This window comes from Mauremys mutica, chromosome 2 (genome assembly GCF_020497125.1).
Source record: "Mauremys mutica isolate MM-2020 ecotype Southern chromosome 2, ASM2049712v1, whole genome shotgun sequence".
Taxonomy (NCBI): Eukaryota; Metazoa; Chordata; order Testudines; family Geoemydidae; genus Mauremys; species Mauremys mutica.
This window is the reverse complement of record NC_059073.1, coordinates 109,915,767-109,932,476: the sequence shown is the minus strand read 5'-3', so window position 1 is coordinate 109,932,476 and position 16,710 is coordinate 109,915,767. Positions and strand designations below refer to the sequence as shown.

Here is a 16,710-nt window from a genome sequence, read left to right as displayed (position 1 = left end):
AGTCATTATACTTGAAAGAGAGAAGTTTTTAAATGTGGCTGACAGCAACATGTCAAAAACATGTTTAACACTAGGAAAGGCTTGTTTCCAAAAGCACAATCTGAGTCGATTCCAATTCATTTCTCTCAGCACAATTGAAAAAAAAATCTTCAGCAGCTGCTATGTAAGGCTGAACACCATTAATCCTTGTTTTAAGAGAAAGAAAAGATCTGCTGCATTATTAAATCAGACATTTTAACTGATGGAACCATCTTTGTACCTTGCTAATTCTTAAGTAAAACTTCAATGTCTTTATTTTTCATATTGCGCATATGTCTTGAAGACATTTGTATGAATAACTGATCTACTAAATACTCCTCTGTTTTATAAGCAAGAGATAATATAACATAATAACTTGTAAACTCTAACTTTCAACTACAAGTATAATAATTTAATTAACAATAATAACGACAGTGCTTAATTTGTGCCAGGGCTCAGGCTTGGCAGTTCAGCACCTCTGGCTTACTGCATCAGTTATGAAAGTAAAAACATCGCTTGAGCCCTAGCACCTCTTTCATTACAAATTAAGCACTGAATAAAGACCTTAATTTTCCTTGTCAGTTAGAGATTTTCTGTCAACTGAAAAGTGCGTAACCTGTGTGTGTTATTCCTCATGAGAGGTCCCTTCTAGAAACCCACTGGAGTTCTTTCAGAAACTTTAGAGCTGTAAGCTGCTCAGTAAAATGGGGGTGGGGAAGGATAAAACCTTGGATTTGTTAGATCCACGTTTTCCCACGTTTACTTATTTGTCCAGAAGAGGCTCAGCTCTGCCACCTAGCGTCCTTTTTTCCACCCCCAGACTTGGAAAACCTACAGTTCCTGTCCTTTTAAGTTATTAAACGTGGAGAGATTTTGACAGCGCTGTTAAAACTGCCTTTTAGCTGAAAGCAGAATGTTCGCACTTTACTTATATGTTAAATTTCTTTGGCCAGTCTGAATGGTTCTCAGCCCACGTTCAATAATTAAGAATGGAAACCATGATTAACTTAAAGGATGCTGCCAAGAAATTATAATAAAATACTTTTTAAATGTTAGTTGCGATTACAAGGTTCATATTTTTACCAACCATTTTGTCTTTTTCCATTTAGCAAAAATTGATTTTCCCTTCCCACACACACACTCTTTGAATGGAGATAAAACTGACATGACTGTTTTAATTAACATAAACATTGACTTATATTGCCGCAGTAGTGATAGTGATCAAGAACCCACTTCTGGTAACAAATTTAGAGGAAAAGTTTCTCTTGGACTCATTTTCCTGTAGGTTTATTTGCTACGCTTTGTATCTATCTCTACACATGTCTTTAGGTGTGGTACCTTGATTTCTTCTTTAACCTATTTAGAAACATGAGGCTATTTTAGATATCTTGCAGTTTAAATACATTTACAGTTAGATTGTAACTATACATTGAAATGTCTGTAAATACCCAAGATAACAAGCAAATCAGTAGACTTGTTACTGGCTCTATTCAGTCACAGCTTTTTCAGGATTTTACACAGGGATAGAAATGGTGTGAATAAAGTCAGTAACACTTTTAGGACACCAAAACACTTTTAAACCTGTTTAGACTCCCACTGATTGCAATAGATGTAGGTACTTTGAAGTAATATATTTAATGTCAGCACAGCTGTGCGAAAAATGTGCCAAATTCCTCTCTATACTGGTGTAAATCAGATGTAACTATACTTGATGTTACTGGAGTTGCCATTGTAACTGAGAAGAGACTTTGATCCAAGGTTTGAAGAAGCTACTCCTGAAGAGCCAGCAGACTGAATACAAAATATTAATTGTGTAGGCCCAACAATAAGAGATTACTGTATTTTTAAATAAATATCAGTTATTTAGTTCTAGGTTTAAAACAACAAACAGAGAGAGCAGATATTTAGAATTCACAGGACTTTTCTCAGCACTTCATAGCAGTTTTAGTTTGGTTCAAATTTGGAGCCTAAAAACTCATAGCTTGTATTCAAACCAAATAGTCTTTGAAAGGACACTATCATGGGCTTTCCATTTTTGAAAAATATATAACTTTTGCATACTACTTTCTTAGAACCTTGAAACGTTCCCTACAATGTTTATTTGTTTTTTTTTCTATTTAGCAAACATTATTTTCCCTGCTCTTTCCCCCCCCCCCCAAATTTGGAAGTGAAATTGACATATCTGATTTGTTTAACATCATTTTGGTTACTGGCATAACCACTGATGTCAAGGAAAGTTTGGAAAAGAGTGATTTTTTGTTGTTTTTTGTGGGCCTATACCTTTAACCCCAGTGTTTTATTTAACTGGTGCTACAGAGGCTGCAGGAGAGCTCTATTGCACAAATCATTATTACATTTTATCCTTTTAAAACTTTATTGATTGATTTATTTTACTTACCGGAGGCAGAATGTTGGATTAAAAATATCCCTAAAATATCTGTTTTCCATCAGGTTATAACAATTATAGCACATACGAGATTAGAGGCCTAAACTACTTGGACAGTTTTTTAAAATAGACAAAAACAATAAAGTACGAATGTGTTTGACAATTTAGATATCGCTTCTAATTAGAAAAAAATCAAAATAGCATCCAATTTATAATCTTGTCTGTCATGTCTGCAAACCCTTCTTTGTTGAATATATCGGTCACAGAGCAGCAACTTCTCACAAGAGATCCCCCTTTCCTTCCCTCATCAGATTAAAAAAAACAAAAACAAAAAACAGCTGTGTCACAATACTCACTGTGTACCAGGGGTGCTGCAAGAAGTTCAATGACAGATGTGGAACTCCACCACCTAGCCCCAATGCACCCTGAACCAAGTGGGCTTGCCAGCAGACAGGATGCCTATAGTACAATTAAGAAGCAAACAGGAGGGTGAGAATGGTAAACATTAGATAAGAGAAATGCCTCTTCCTCCCACCCAACTTCCAGAGGAAAATGAGATAGAAGCTACACAAAAAATATTTATAATTCTATTATAATAACAGAACTGTGTCCCAAACTGCATCCCATGGTGCATCCTTAATTTGAGCCTTGGAGAAAATGTGACCTGATTTCAATCATTGCAGTGTTCAAAAAGCAATCTGTTTGGGAGGAATGGGAACTTAATCTCCTACAAGCATTGCCAGTATTTTGTGATAATTATAAGTGAATAAATTGTTGTAAGGAGTGTTATACAATCTATCAGCATCTGTGATATAGGAATTAATGTGAAAATATTTGTGATGACAGGTGTCTACTCACTTTCTCAGTGGCTTTTAAATCATTGATTTATCCTTGCTGTCTCTCCCTTCCCTTTCCTTTTCCCTCTGGTCCTTTCTCAGAATGAATCCTCTCTACAAGGAACAGATTTTTTACACCACATGCTGATTTTTTTCTTTCGGTGCTGAAAGGAACTAATATTCACAGATAATCACTTTTCCCTTTATGCAGAAAGTAAAGCTCCCATGTACAGTATTTCACTTCTCCCCATCCAACTTATCTAACATAAAGGATAGAATATATTTCCTCCTTCCCACCCCTCAATAATTTAGTGCATTATCACACACACGGAGGTGGGAGGGAAGAGAAGAGGGGAGGAGAAATGCAAAAGGAAAAAGAGACTCAGAAATCTCAGCTGCACTTCTGGCCCTTTTAAAAAGTTTGCTCTGTAAATTGGAATGAGGTCAGATTTGGAGCTTCTCATTGCACGCGGTGATTATTATTGCATCGGGTTCCAAGCCAATAGCAGCCGGCGGGGTGGGGTTTGGCACGAAGAAGCGTTGGATACAGCGAGTGATTGGCCGGGGCTAGGACTGTGAAAGGATAAAGAGGCGCTAGGCGGAATTTGGGGTCCGCTCTAAGCTGCAGCAAGAGAAACAGTGTGTGAGGGGGAAGAGGCCAATACCAGTAGCCCCGGTCTGTGTATGTGTGTCTCCTCTCTTTGGGGTTGTGCATGCAAAGGAAGGGAAAACAGGACTAAATATATTTATCGCATTAGTCACCGCTCTTCCTACAGGGAAGGCACACATTTATTAATGCTACCCGGTTGCATGAGTCGGGGTTTTTTGTTTTGTTTTTTATTCAGTACCTCTCAACAACCAAATAATTAACTGCACAAGCTCCTGATCACTGACTGCACAGCCACGAGTCCTGGAGTCCGGTTTTTATTTTTATTTTTTTGTTTTTATTTTGTGTGTGTGTGTGGTGCTGGGCACAGTAGTGGGAGGCTTTACCAGCGCGTGTGCTGTTTTCCTGAAACATCTTGGGCAGAGAAAAAGCACTTGTGAACTGGAATCAACTGCTTCGGGGAGGGGAGGGGGGAAACACTGACAAGGAGAGGGGGAATTGCAGCATTTTTTAAAGAAACTCTGTTTCTGTTCCACTTTGAGCACTGGCTGCTGCCCCTAAATTAATAGAGAGCAAAGGGGGAAGGACTGCACAGAGCGCTGGAGACGAGCCTGTCTGGAACTACAACTACTTAGCAGAGGGGCTGCGCGCTGGAGAAGGGCTGAGCATTTCGCTGTGGTTTGGGACTGTTTGATTCGTTCCCCTTCCTTGTTGTACCTGTTAAAGTTGAGAGCCTTTTTTTTTTTACGTTGCACTGGTGCCGAGCTGAGCCCCGGCGACCTCCCTGCAAGCAGCAGCAGCCGCCGCCGCCGCCGTGTGTTGTGAGCCCCAGCTATGGTGCAGCAGACTAACAACGCGGAGAACACGGAAGCGCTTCTGGCCGGAGAGACCTCGGACTCCGGGGCCGGCATCGAGCTGGGCATCGCCTCCTCTCCCACGCCGGGCTCCACCGCTTCCACCGGGGGCAAAGCGGACGACCCGAGCTGGTGCAAGACCCCCAGCGGGCACATCAAGCGGCCCATGAACGCCTTCATGGTGTGGTCCCAGATCGAGAGGAGGAAGATCATGGAGCAGTCCCCGGACATGCACAACGCCGAGATCTCCAAGCGCCTGGGCAAGCGCTGGAAGCTGCTCAAGGACAGCGACAAGATCCCCTTCATCCGGGAGGCGGAGCGGCTGCGGCTCAAGCACATGGCGGACTATCCCGACTACAAGTACCGGCCCAGGAAGAAGGTGAAATCGGGAAACAGCTCCGCCAAGCCCGGCGAGAAAGGAGACAAGAGCGGCGGGGGCAGCCCTGGCGCCAGCGGGGGCGGCACCGGCAGTGGCAGCAGCGGGGGCAGCACGAACTCCGCCAAGCCCGCCCCGAAGAAGAGCGGCGGCTCCAAGCTCTCCCCCGGCGGCGGCGGCGGCGGCGGCTCCGGGGCCAGCAAGCCGCACGCCAAGGTGATCCTGGGCAGCAAAGCCGCCCCCTTCCCCGCCGAGCCGCCGGCTCAGGCCGCCCTGCTGCCCCCGGACCACCACTCGCTGTACAAATCCCGCGGCGGCGCCTCCGGCTCCTGCTCGGCCTCGGGCAAACACCTCTCGGAGAAGAAGCTCAAGCGGGTCTATGTCTTCGGCACGGGCGGGGGCCACGGGCAGAGCGCGTCCTCCTCCCCGGGGGGCGCCGTGCCGGCCAGCCCGACCCTGAGCTGCTCCACGGAGGCCAGCGACCCTCTGAGCCTGTACGAGGAGGGGGGCGCCGGAGGGTGCCAGCAGGACGGAGACTGCAGCAGCGGCTCCTGCCCTTCCCCGCCGGGCAGCAGCTCCCCCTCGGATCACCGCAGCTACACCAGCCTGAGGGCCTCTTCCCCGGCCCCCTCCACCTCCCATTCCTCCTCGGCTTCCTCCCATTCCTCCTCGTCCTCCTCCTCCTCCGGCTCCTCTTCCTCGGACGACGAGTTTGAAGACGACCTGTTGGACCTGAACCCCAGCCCCGGGTTTGAGAGCATGTCCCTGGGCAGCTTCGGCTCGTCCGTGCTGGACCGGGACCTAGATTTTAACTTCGAGCCTGGCTCGGGCTCGCATTTTGAGTTCCCGGACTACTGCACCCCGGAGGTAAGTGAGATGATCTCAGGGGACTGGCTGGAGTCCAGCATTTCAAACCTGGTCTTCACTTACTGAAGAAAATAAATAAATAAATGCCGGGGAAAACGTAGACATATACACTATTGAGAGGACTCGCCCACGCTGCTGGGTGTATCTTTTTTCCTTGGAGGGGCAGATGAAACTGACTTGCTGTGCTTTTAAAAAACCGAGATGATAAAAGGGATCATCCTTTTTAAAAAAACAAATAGACACACGCTCGCTCCCTTCCTCTGCTTGGAGATAGACACACACACACATCCCCCCACGCCCCTTCCGATGCCTGATGTTAATTTTTAGTCACTGGCGGGAGTGATATTTTTTTTTTGAAAGCGAGAGAGAGAAGGGGAAAAACCACACACACCTCTGGGTTTTTGATTTTTTTTATCCACTCTATGTGAAGAAGAAGGGGGAGTGATACATTGTGCTGAGTGCATTGGAGATCTCGAGTATTTTGTTCTGAGAGATGAGAACTGTTTAAAAAAACAGACTGCGGGGTTTACATAGTGTGGGGGAAGGGAAGCGAATCCTATTTCGATTTTTTTCCTGCAGCAAGAGGAGATGAAGATAATAGGAGGCGGAAAGGGCGAATTGAGCTAGAAACTGAACTGAGATCCTAGTTGGACAGAGAAGAGGAAGGGGTTTGGGATTTTTTTTTTTGCCTTTTTAAAAAATGAACTGGAAACACGACTAGAGGAAGATAATAATAAACTGAAATGCATTTGCACGTATAGAGGAGAAGGTGGCAGCGCTTTTCTCAGTCACCTTATTATATAGAGAGAAATCAATCAATAAAATGGAACTTCATGAACACGGAAAACTTTTTGAAACGGAGACAGATACAAAACAATTTCTCTAATGATGTGGTACAGGGGAAATGGAGGGAGGGCGATTGCTTTTGCAAAAACAAAAAATGTTTTTCTTCTTACTCAGAATCGTGATGGTGTTGGATTATTTCACTGGTGGGGTTTAATATAGCATGTTATCCTGTCTATCTTTTTAAGATTTCTGTAAGACTGTTGAACAGTTTAAAAATAGTGTTAGGATACTATAAAAGCAGATAGATGGCGCTATGTTTGATTCCTACAAAAATCACCAGCTTTTTTTCATTCTTAACTCTTTAAAGGATTCAAACGCAACTCAAATCTGTGCTGGACTTAAAAAAAAATCAGGACCAAATTTTTTCTCAGAGTATGTATGTGTTTGTTCCTTATAGCTGTAAATGAAAAGACTGTTTTTTCTCACCGATGCTCTATTCCTTTATTGTTTTTTCCTTGTAAATGTAATCGGATGCCATTTTATAAGTGGATGTATTTATACTGGCCAAACATTTTTGACTTGTATTTCTTTGTCCTTTTTTGGTAGTCCTCGTTGTTACTCGCACCATTTTTATGTCTCCTTCACTGAAGGGCTAGAGTTTTAACTTTTAATTTTTTATATTTAAATGTAGACTTTTGACACTTTTAAAAACAAAAGAGAAGAGAGATGAAAACGTTTGATTATTTTCTCAGTGTATTTTTGTAAAAAATATATAAAGGGGGTGTAAATCGGTGTAAATCGCTGTTTGGATTTCCTGATTATAATTACAGGGCCGCTGGTTAATGTCTCACCCATACACACAAAAATCAGCCCCTATTTTCTCCATGTTTACACTCCAATCTGCAGGCTTCTTAAAGTGACAGTATCCCTTATACATACCACCAGTGCCCAGTGTTTAATCTCATTGATTTCTATGAGGGGGGAGGGGGAAGAATAAACGTTATACACTGTCTCCTAACTTTAAAAAAAATCCCATAATTAAGTACAACCATATATCGTACAGGCGCTTTAAAGCAACTGGTGCATTTACAGAAAAAAGGGATCCTGTACCTTTAACTTGTAAACCACATCTTTTGCACTTTTTTTTATAAGCAAAAAACGTGCCGTTTAAACCACTGGATCTATCTAAATGCCGATTTGAGTTCGCGACACTATGTACTGCGTTTTTCATTCTTGTATTTGACTATTTAATCCTTTCTACTTGTCGCTAAATATAATTGTTTTAGTCTCCTATGGCATGATGATAGCATATGTATTCAGGTTTATAGCTGTTGTGTTTAAGATGAAAAAAGTGAAAACATCTTTGTACATTTAAGTCTGTATTATAATAAGAAAAAAAGAGGATTGTGTGTTTATGTATGTTAATATAACATGACAGGCACTAGGACGTCTGCCTAATGAGGTGGTTCCGTTAAGGGTTTTTTGTTTTGTTTTTTGGTCATCCATCCTGTGCAATATGCTGTGTAGAATATTTTTGTCTAACGATCACCCCACAACACAACGTTGAGAAAGAGGAGGAAAAAAAAATCATGCCAGCTAATCATGTCCAGTTCACTGCCTGTCAGATTGTTGATATACCTTCTGTAAATATTTTTTTTGAGAAGGAAATAAAATCAGCTGGAACTGAACCCTAAACTTTGACTGTTTTTTGTCATCATTGTTATGCTACAACGTTTCTATGTGGTTATTCTGTAATGGTCTTAGACACTGGTACTCTCTGTGTTAGCAGTTAAATAAAATGTACTTCCAGTGACGACTATAAAATACATCTTTTTTTGCAGGAACACGTTCCGTTCCCCGCCCCTCCCCCGTCCCCCCGGAGAGACTTGGCAGGCCAAAGTCTGGAAGTAAATGGATGTTAGTCTGAATGTGTGCCGTCGCTGAATGCTCTCTAGGAATTTTCGTGCATTAACCAAATGCTAATAACCTTTCGGTGGAAGTAGCAAAGACTGCAGTGGGAATGGGGGATGGGGAAGCTGCACTCGGGAGCTGGGCGAAGCCCGCTGTCATCCGAGACGAAATCTAGACAGCAGGAATGTGTAGAAGAGGCCACATCAACCGTTTTGTTTGACCTTGTGACTTGAATCCTGCCTTTGCCATTTCAGTAACTATCTTGCAGGAAACCTGCCCGGTGGGAGGATTTGTTCATTTCAGTCTCACCTCTTCAAGGTGAAAGAGACATTGCTCAGTATCCTAACAAGAGAAAAGAGCTGTGCAACCGATTGAGTTTGTTTATAAATACATTTGTGGGGGGGTAGATTTACCTCCAACGATTTCAAATGCAAAAGAAAGAAATTTGCTCTGCTGCTTGCAGTGTTCCCAACAGATACATTAATGAAGAGAAGTGGACCCTTTTTCCCCCTACACACCTTTGCTAGTCGATATGAGGGGGGGGGCCTGCCAAAGTAACCCACAATCTATTTTGCCATTAACTTTGGCTCTGTTCCCCCCAGCTTGGAAAGAGTCAGGCTTTAACATATGCAGACGTCATAGCAACAAGGAGACTGTAGAGAAGGAAAATAATTGTCACCATTTATTTCTACAGTACAGTAGGCATGCTGTTTGCAAACTGAAAGGGCAACTTTCTGGGTGCCTTGGGTTTTACAAGATTTCCTCAGGCAGGGGGCTGTTTATATTCCTGTGTATCTTTGTCACAACTTCTTAAGCAGAGTGATAGTGAGAGGCTATGGGAAAAGCTGTCAAGAGTTGAGGAAACTTGGAAATAAAGTAGGTGTTGGGAAGCCTAGTATTTGCATTGTAAACTAGGGGGAGGGGAATGTGTGAACCTAAATTAAGCAGTTCATTGTACTGTAAATTCAGTTAAAATTGAGTGATTTGAAAGTAGTCCAGCTACAGTATTTCAATAAAATTTCTCCTTTGGAAAACCTATGTGTCTTTAACTACGCCAGTAATATATGAATTCCCAAAAATCCAAGACTTCTTGTTTTTGCTGTTTATAATTTCTTTACAAATTAACACTATATCCATTAGACCTGTGTAACTTTTTACATGGGCAGTTAGAAGAATTCTCCTTTAACTTGAACCTGTGGCATTCTGATTATAGGTGGCCTGTGTGAATCAAAGACTACGTTTGGGTTTTTGCAATGACAGACTACTCTTTGTCCACTTTTTTGGCCAAGTGCCTTGTCTAATGTGAGTTTAATGATACTAAACATGTGCGTGCTTTCTTAAATCTGAATCAATTTTCATTCCCATGGGGGTATACATCAGAACTGTAATAATAAACAAACTCAAAACTTAGGAAAGATTGGACAACTTTGTTTCAGACAGCCGAACGCTGATGCAAAGTAGATTCTCTGGAGGATTTTAATTAACTCTTTGCAAATGGTGATAAAAACCAACACTAAGTGGAGCACAATTGGAAGAGGGGTGGGGATGGGAATGTGATGATTTCATAGACTGTTAGGATGGACCCCATGGGCCTGCAGCCAGAACCATGATTAACTGCAGGGCAAGAGGGTAAATCTGAGGAGAAGACTGCCTGAAATGATGGGTTGAGTGTGTATAGACTTCGAGGCTCTGCAATTTCTCTGTTCGCTATTGTGGAACACGTTATTCTGCTAGATACCTACTCGGTGTGGGGAAAAAGCTAAGGTGTTCAGGAAGCCAAGGCAAACCATTCAGTACTCTCATCCTTCCCCTCTACCCATCCAAAAAAACCCAAACTGTATTGTACTCTAATATTTTGTAAAGTGCATTTTTAAATTCCATATATATATATATTTAATATAATTCCACATGGGTGTTAATTTACTGTTGAGTTTAATCCATAAACATTCCTTTATTTAAAAAAAGACCACACGTTTAATCTGGGATTTTGCAGAGCTGCTAATGTGATGGAGGTTACTTTTATAACACACTACCCTAAATCAACTCCTGGATTGTATTTCTAATTCAGAACTCTACAGTCAATGGCACTCTAATTTTTCCCTTAACATCATCCACCCAGCCTTATTTCTAACTTCTCTAATTTCATGATAGCATTTAAAAATAAAATGAAAAAAAATCCCAGTAGGAGCATCAGTGGAGTTTCTCCCACATTTGCTACCCAGATGACTCCTACACATCCTTATCAAAGTGTGTGTAATGGGGAGGGCTGCATCCTTTTGTGGGTGGTGGGAGGTGGCAGGGGGAATGATGGAAATTATAGTAGTAATTAATATGTGTAAATAAAACCTCACCATTGTAAGGATTTTGAAGTGCCTAATATGGTGTAGTTATACGCACGCAGGCTTTTGAGACTAGACACAGAGGATGGAAAAAAGGATATGGGGGGGAGGGGTGGCAAGATTGAATTGCAGATTCTTCCTTCTGACAGCATTTGGAATTCAGTCAGACCATGAGCTCTGAGCATTTAGATTGTGCCACAATATGTCTATTATCTCTAATGAGATTTTACCGTTGACTACTGTTAACTTGAAGGGTTTTATGGTTTCCTGCATAAGTTGTTTTCATTTTCAGTTATAATAAAGTTCAGTATTACCAAACTGATTTAGATCTCTGGGGAATATTTGGTGGCACAAGTTGCTGCATTCATATAACTAAATGGAAATGGCTGTCTTACATTCTTTTTAAATAAAAAAATATTTAGACATTCTTTGCTTTCTGCAGTAAGAGCCTATGCAGTTGCTTTGTCCAGAGGAGATACACCAAATTAAAGCACAAAATATTAAAGAAAATATAATCCAATATTATTTTATATACTCAATTTTGTTTTGCTTAAAGAGTATAGTTAAAATAGCATATCATTAAATTTTTTAGAAGAAAAATTAATAGTAAACAGGAAAATCTGAAATCTAGTGTACATAAACAGGGATTTTTAGTAGTAAAAACAAGTTTAGGGTAGTACAATTAGCTTCTGTGTACAACACATAGACCTGCTGGTGCAAGGAGCTGAACTACTAGTTTCTAACTTGTTTAAAGAATTACCATACCAATGTAATTTTTTAAACAAATGGTGCTTATTTTTAAAACAAAAACTGGACTTAAAAGATACGTGATTGCCGTTTATTTGTAGAGTCTGATTTGATATCATTCAGGACTGCCTCTTCTTTGAGTCATTTCAGTGCCTTCCCTGGGAAGTAGCGTGGGATGTGGCTGTATTCACAGAACATTTTCTCTCTTTTCCAAAGCAAAGTACCCCAAGAGTAATTAATAAAAAGAACACTTTTTATACTTTCATGTTATACTTCTGCCATGGTCTCCAAGTGGCAGCAGCAGGGCACTGGAGCCTAAAATAACCTCTCCCTGCTCTTATTCAATATGGTGCACCTCAAAAGCTCAGAGGAGAAAAGCTAAATTGCTAATGTAGACATTTTAAGTAAGCGTTATGGTCTTTAAATGTAATTGGGGGTAGGGAGAGGAAAATCTTAGTGCATGAAGAGCAAATTATTTAATTGAGGTTTTGTTTTCTTTGTTTTCAGCATTAGTGTCAATTACCCAACTGAAAATTAAAATGTGTTTACATGTAGAAGTTCAACAACCAACTACTATAAAACATTTTGTTTTGATATGTAGATAAAGACTAACACGAACACCTTTTATATGAGATAATTTTCACTCACGGTTTCTAAAAAGCTCTGAAGTCATTACAAATATTTAATGACTGGCTATATAAATGTAAATACAGTAGAGTTTTGGGTTTTCCAGGATACAAACATATTGTATGCTTCGTGGAACCTTTCTTCTAAAGATCTTGAAGTACTTTAATAATATTACCTATGCTGCTTGTCATCCAGATGAGGAAGGTAATATGATTGTCCTTGTTTTATGGTGGGTGAACTGAGGAACATAAGTTGATTTACCCAAGACTGCTTACTAAGCATGGATTACTTGGAGTCTTTTTTTCTTGTAGACAATTATGTCTGTTAACCTGAGTTTTGCATGTCCTTTTACAAACATATCTCAGAACTAGTAATAATGTTCACAGAATCTTTTTAACCATCACCAGAACTAAACAATCTGGGATGTAATGATTTATGTATCTCAATGAAAACTTCCTAATGCACCCTGACCCTCATTATAATTTCTAAATGTCTTTTTTTCCTAGCAACACAATAACTCCCTGCTTCTGCTCCCGCATCCACCCCCCTTTCTGACATGGCTCCCTCAAACTTCAGCACCTTTAAGAGGTTAATACCTCTGTCACCTGACAAGTGTCAGTATTTGCTGACTCCAGTAGTTACTGCCTTTTTATTTGAATTTAATTTAAAAAGAAGATAATGTTACAGTAGCCACTGGTATCAGTGCCCACTGACGCCTGCTATGAGATAGGAACATTTTGTAATCCTGACTGATGCCATGTTACTGGAGCCAGGAAATAAAGACTAGTCTCTCACCAGCATTCCTGCCTTTCCCAACTTTATTACAAGTAGGTGGGTGGAGAATTTTAAATTCTTGAAGACTTGAGGAGTATCCATCTTAGTAAGGAAAGGTACAGTGGCAAGGGCAAGAGGGAATAGCTCACTGTGGAGAGAGGGAAGACAAAGTGGATGGGGAACAGGCCTTGTAGGATAAGCAAAGGTATTGTTCTTGTTTTGGGAAGGGGGGCATTCACACGTGTGGGAGAGAGTGTAATGGGCAAGTGTCTGACAGGAGAGAGGATCTCTCAGAAGATGGGAACTAGACAACAGGGGAGCTGTGGGCAATGGTATCTACAGAGTACAGGAAGCAGTTCTTCCACAGCACATCAGCCTCCTTTGAAATAGGAGTTGACAGTCACAAAGGTTTCCCCTGCAAGGAAGAGTTTAGTATTGTGTTATCTGGGCAGTTGAATCCTCCTGCCAACAATTTTGTGCCTAAGTGTGGAGTATTAAGTATTATTAGTGCAGTGAGAGGGAAGCAGGAACTCAGGCCAAGTCTACATTACAAACTTTTGCTGTCCTAGCAATGTCGGTCAGGGATGTGATCTCTGACCGACATAGCTCTGCTGACAAAAATCCATAGTATAGATGCAGTTATACTAGAAAAACTGCACTTTGCTGGTATAGATTATTGTGCTTGGGGAGGTTTGAGGCTGGTGTAAACTGCATCCACAGTAGGAGCACTTTGCCAGTAGAGACTACTGGTGTAGCATACCACTATAGCTATACTGGCAAAGTGCTCCTCATGTAGACCTGATCTTTCTTACCTTTTCATGGGAGGAGGAAGGGAAAGGTTGATCGGTTTTTCTTTCCCTGCCCCATTTTCTTTGGGCTTCATTTGTTTTTTTTTCTATGGCTCTTGTCCGTTTTTCTGCTTTTGGCTTAACATTCAGGTCTCTTTCATTTCCCCCTGCTTCTCCCTGCCTGTCCTATCCTTTTCAAGAGGGGTCTTTTGCCAGTGTTATCACATGTCAGAATTATTTTCCTCTCTATAGCTGCTCAGGTCAAACTGTTTTTCTCTCCTCACAGCTCCAACCCTTCATGGAATCTTCTGATTCCAGTATTGAACCTCTTTTTCTGCAAAAGGGGCATTGTACAGAACATATCAATAGAGCACGATGAACCACTGAATATGGATCTATTATATACACATACTAGGTATTGCATAGAAGCTATTACCTTGGTCTCAGACCCCATCTTTCAAATTAGGATATTTCTATATGTTGTCTGTCTTGACATATCACCAAATCACCAAGCTGTGACTGTATCCATTAAGGCTAAATTAAAATAGCTGGTGACCTACATAAATAATGTAAAAGACTGTTGATCAAACTGACTATTTTGAATGGCGGGGGAGGAGTTTACCATGAAAAGGTGAGATCAGACTAGATCTAGCTGTGTGATCTTATCACAGATTATGAATATTTATATTTTAATCTTCAATCACAACAGATCTTGCAATTTTAATATGAATTCTTAGCATATCTGAGGAAACAGAAGTCAGTGACTTCTTATTTTAGCAACATACATGAAGCTTTGCAGTTAAACATGATTAACAGTTCCATCAATCTCAAGGCAGTGGAACAAATATTAAAATATCTTGTCAAGACTCCAGAACTACAGTCATTTAAAGTGCAGTCCTCGAGTTAATGAGGGAGTAACTGGGCATACGGAAATCCCTCCTCCCTCCTCATATTAAACACCAGCACAAGACAGCCACGTAGCACTCTTCTGTACTAGATGAACCTGGCTAATACTCTTGTAGCTGCTTCATGACTCCACTGGGGCATGGTCTGCTGACTTGAGCAGGTGGCCAGACTGCAGCACAATCTAGAAAGGGACACATACCGTTTCTTTTGGAGTAACAGTATGGTTCATCCCACAAACACCAAACTCTCCACAGGAATGCACTGAGCCACCCTGTTCTACACAACTAGGATGAATCAAGGATGCTCAGAGTGGCTTGGACCTGCTTTTTTCTTCCTCCACACACCAACACAGCTACTAGCAGCAAGTGTTATGGTTACCATTTTGACTGACCCGGGCTATTGAATTAGGGATCTGAAGAGATCTACTACCAGTCAGGCTTTCTTTAATAGACTCATATCCTCTGTAGATTGGGCACAGACAGGGACACATAACACACACTAATCAGTGGGTTACACAGGTACAAGATTCATTACTGCCATAGCATGAATGACATATTGAAGAAGCAATTTTCAGGAGAATCTAAACAATTTTTTCAGATCTGGTTCTTTCAACATAAAGAAAGGAAATGGGATTAAAACAAATTTACATGCTTTTGGATTTAGAAAATATAGCTTATGGGGATGGTATAGCTCAGAATCCTTCACATGTAGCTTACTGGTTCAAATTTACCTCAGATCATCAGAAAGAAAGGCAAAGCAACTTCAAAGGTAACATGAGGTATTCCCTATGTAGGTGTAAGAGCATATGTTCTCTACACGTAGGGTTGCCAACTTTCTAAATGCACAAAACTGAACACCCTTGGCCTGAGCCTTATCTGAGACCCCACCCCCACTCACTCCAGCCCCTCTTCCTCCGTCACTTGCTTGCCTCCACCCTCACTCACTTTCACTGGGCTGGGGCAGAGCGTTGGGGTGCGGGTGGGGGGGTGATGACTCCATCTGGAAGGGTGCAGGCTCTGAGGTGGGGCCAGAAATGATGGATTCAGGGTGCAGGAGGCAGGGCCGCCCAGAGGATTCCGGGGGCCCGGGGTTTTCGGCGGCGGGGGGCCCTTCCGTTCCGGGACCCGCCGCCGAAGTGCCCCGAAGACCCGCGGCGGGGCCCCCCGCGCCGCCGAATTACCACCGAAGCCGGACCCGCCGCCGAAGTGCAGCCCGGTCTTCGGCGGTAATTCGGCGGAGGGGGGCCCCCGCCGCGGGTCTTCGGGGCACTTCGGCGGCGGGTCCCGGAACAGAAGGGCCCCCCGCTGCCGAATTACCACCGAAGACCGGGCTGCACTTCGGCGGCGGGTCCGGCTTCGGCGGTAATTCGCCAGCCGGGGGTCCTTCTGCCCTGAAGAGGAAGGACCCCCCCGCCGGCGAAGACCGGGAGCAGAAGAAGCTCCTGCGCCCGGCCCCGCAAGAGTTTTCCGGGCCCCCCCGGAGCGAGTGAAGGACCCCGCTCCAGGGGCCCCGAAAAACTCTCATGGGGGCCCCTGTGGGGCTCGGGGCCTGGGGCAAATTGCCCCTCTTGCCCCCCCCTCTGGGTGGCCCTGGCAGGAGGGGGCTCTGGGCTGGGGCTGAGGGGTTTGAAGTGTGGGAGGGGGTATGGGCTCTGGGAGGGAGTTTGGCTGAGAGAGGGAGGCTCAAGGCTGGGATAAGGGGTTGGGGTGCAGGAAGGCGTGTGGGGTGCAGGCTCTGGGAGGGAGTTAGGTTGCAGGAGGGGGTTCCGACCTGGGATGGGGTTTAGGGTGCAGGCTCCAGCCAGGTGACGCTTAACCTCAGGTGGCTCCTGGTTGGCAGCACAGTGGGGCTAAGGCAGGCTCCCTATATGCCTTGACTTTGCACTGCT

General features: G+C 42.8%; 1 protein-coding gene across 1 annotated transcript; it reads left to right on the top strand.

Annotated features, from left to right (window-relative positions):
- Window positions 1-3,858: 3,858 nt before the first annotated feature.
- Window positions 3,859-8,418, top strand: SOX4 (SRY-box transcription factor 4). The gene has a single exon (XM_045006941.1). The coding sequence runs from the start codon at window positions 4,682-4,684 to the stop codon at window positions 6,008-6,010; it is 1,329 nt and encodes a 442-aa protein (XP_044862876.1). The 5' UTR covers window positions 3,859-4,681; the 3' UTR covers window positions 6,011-8,418.
- Window positions 8,419-16,710: the final 8,292 nt, after the last annotated feature.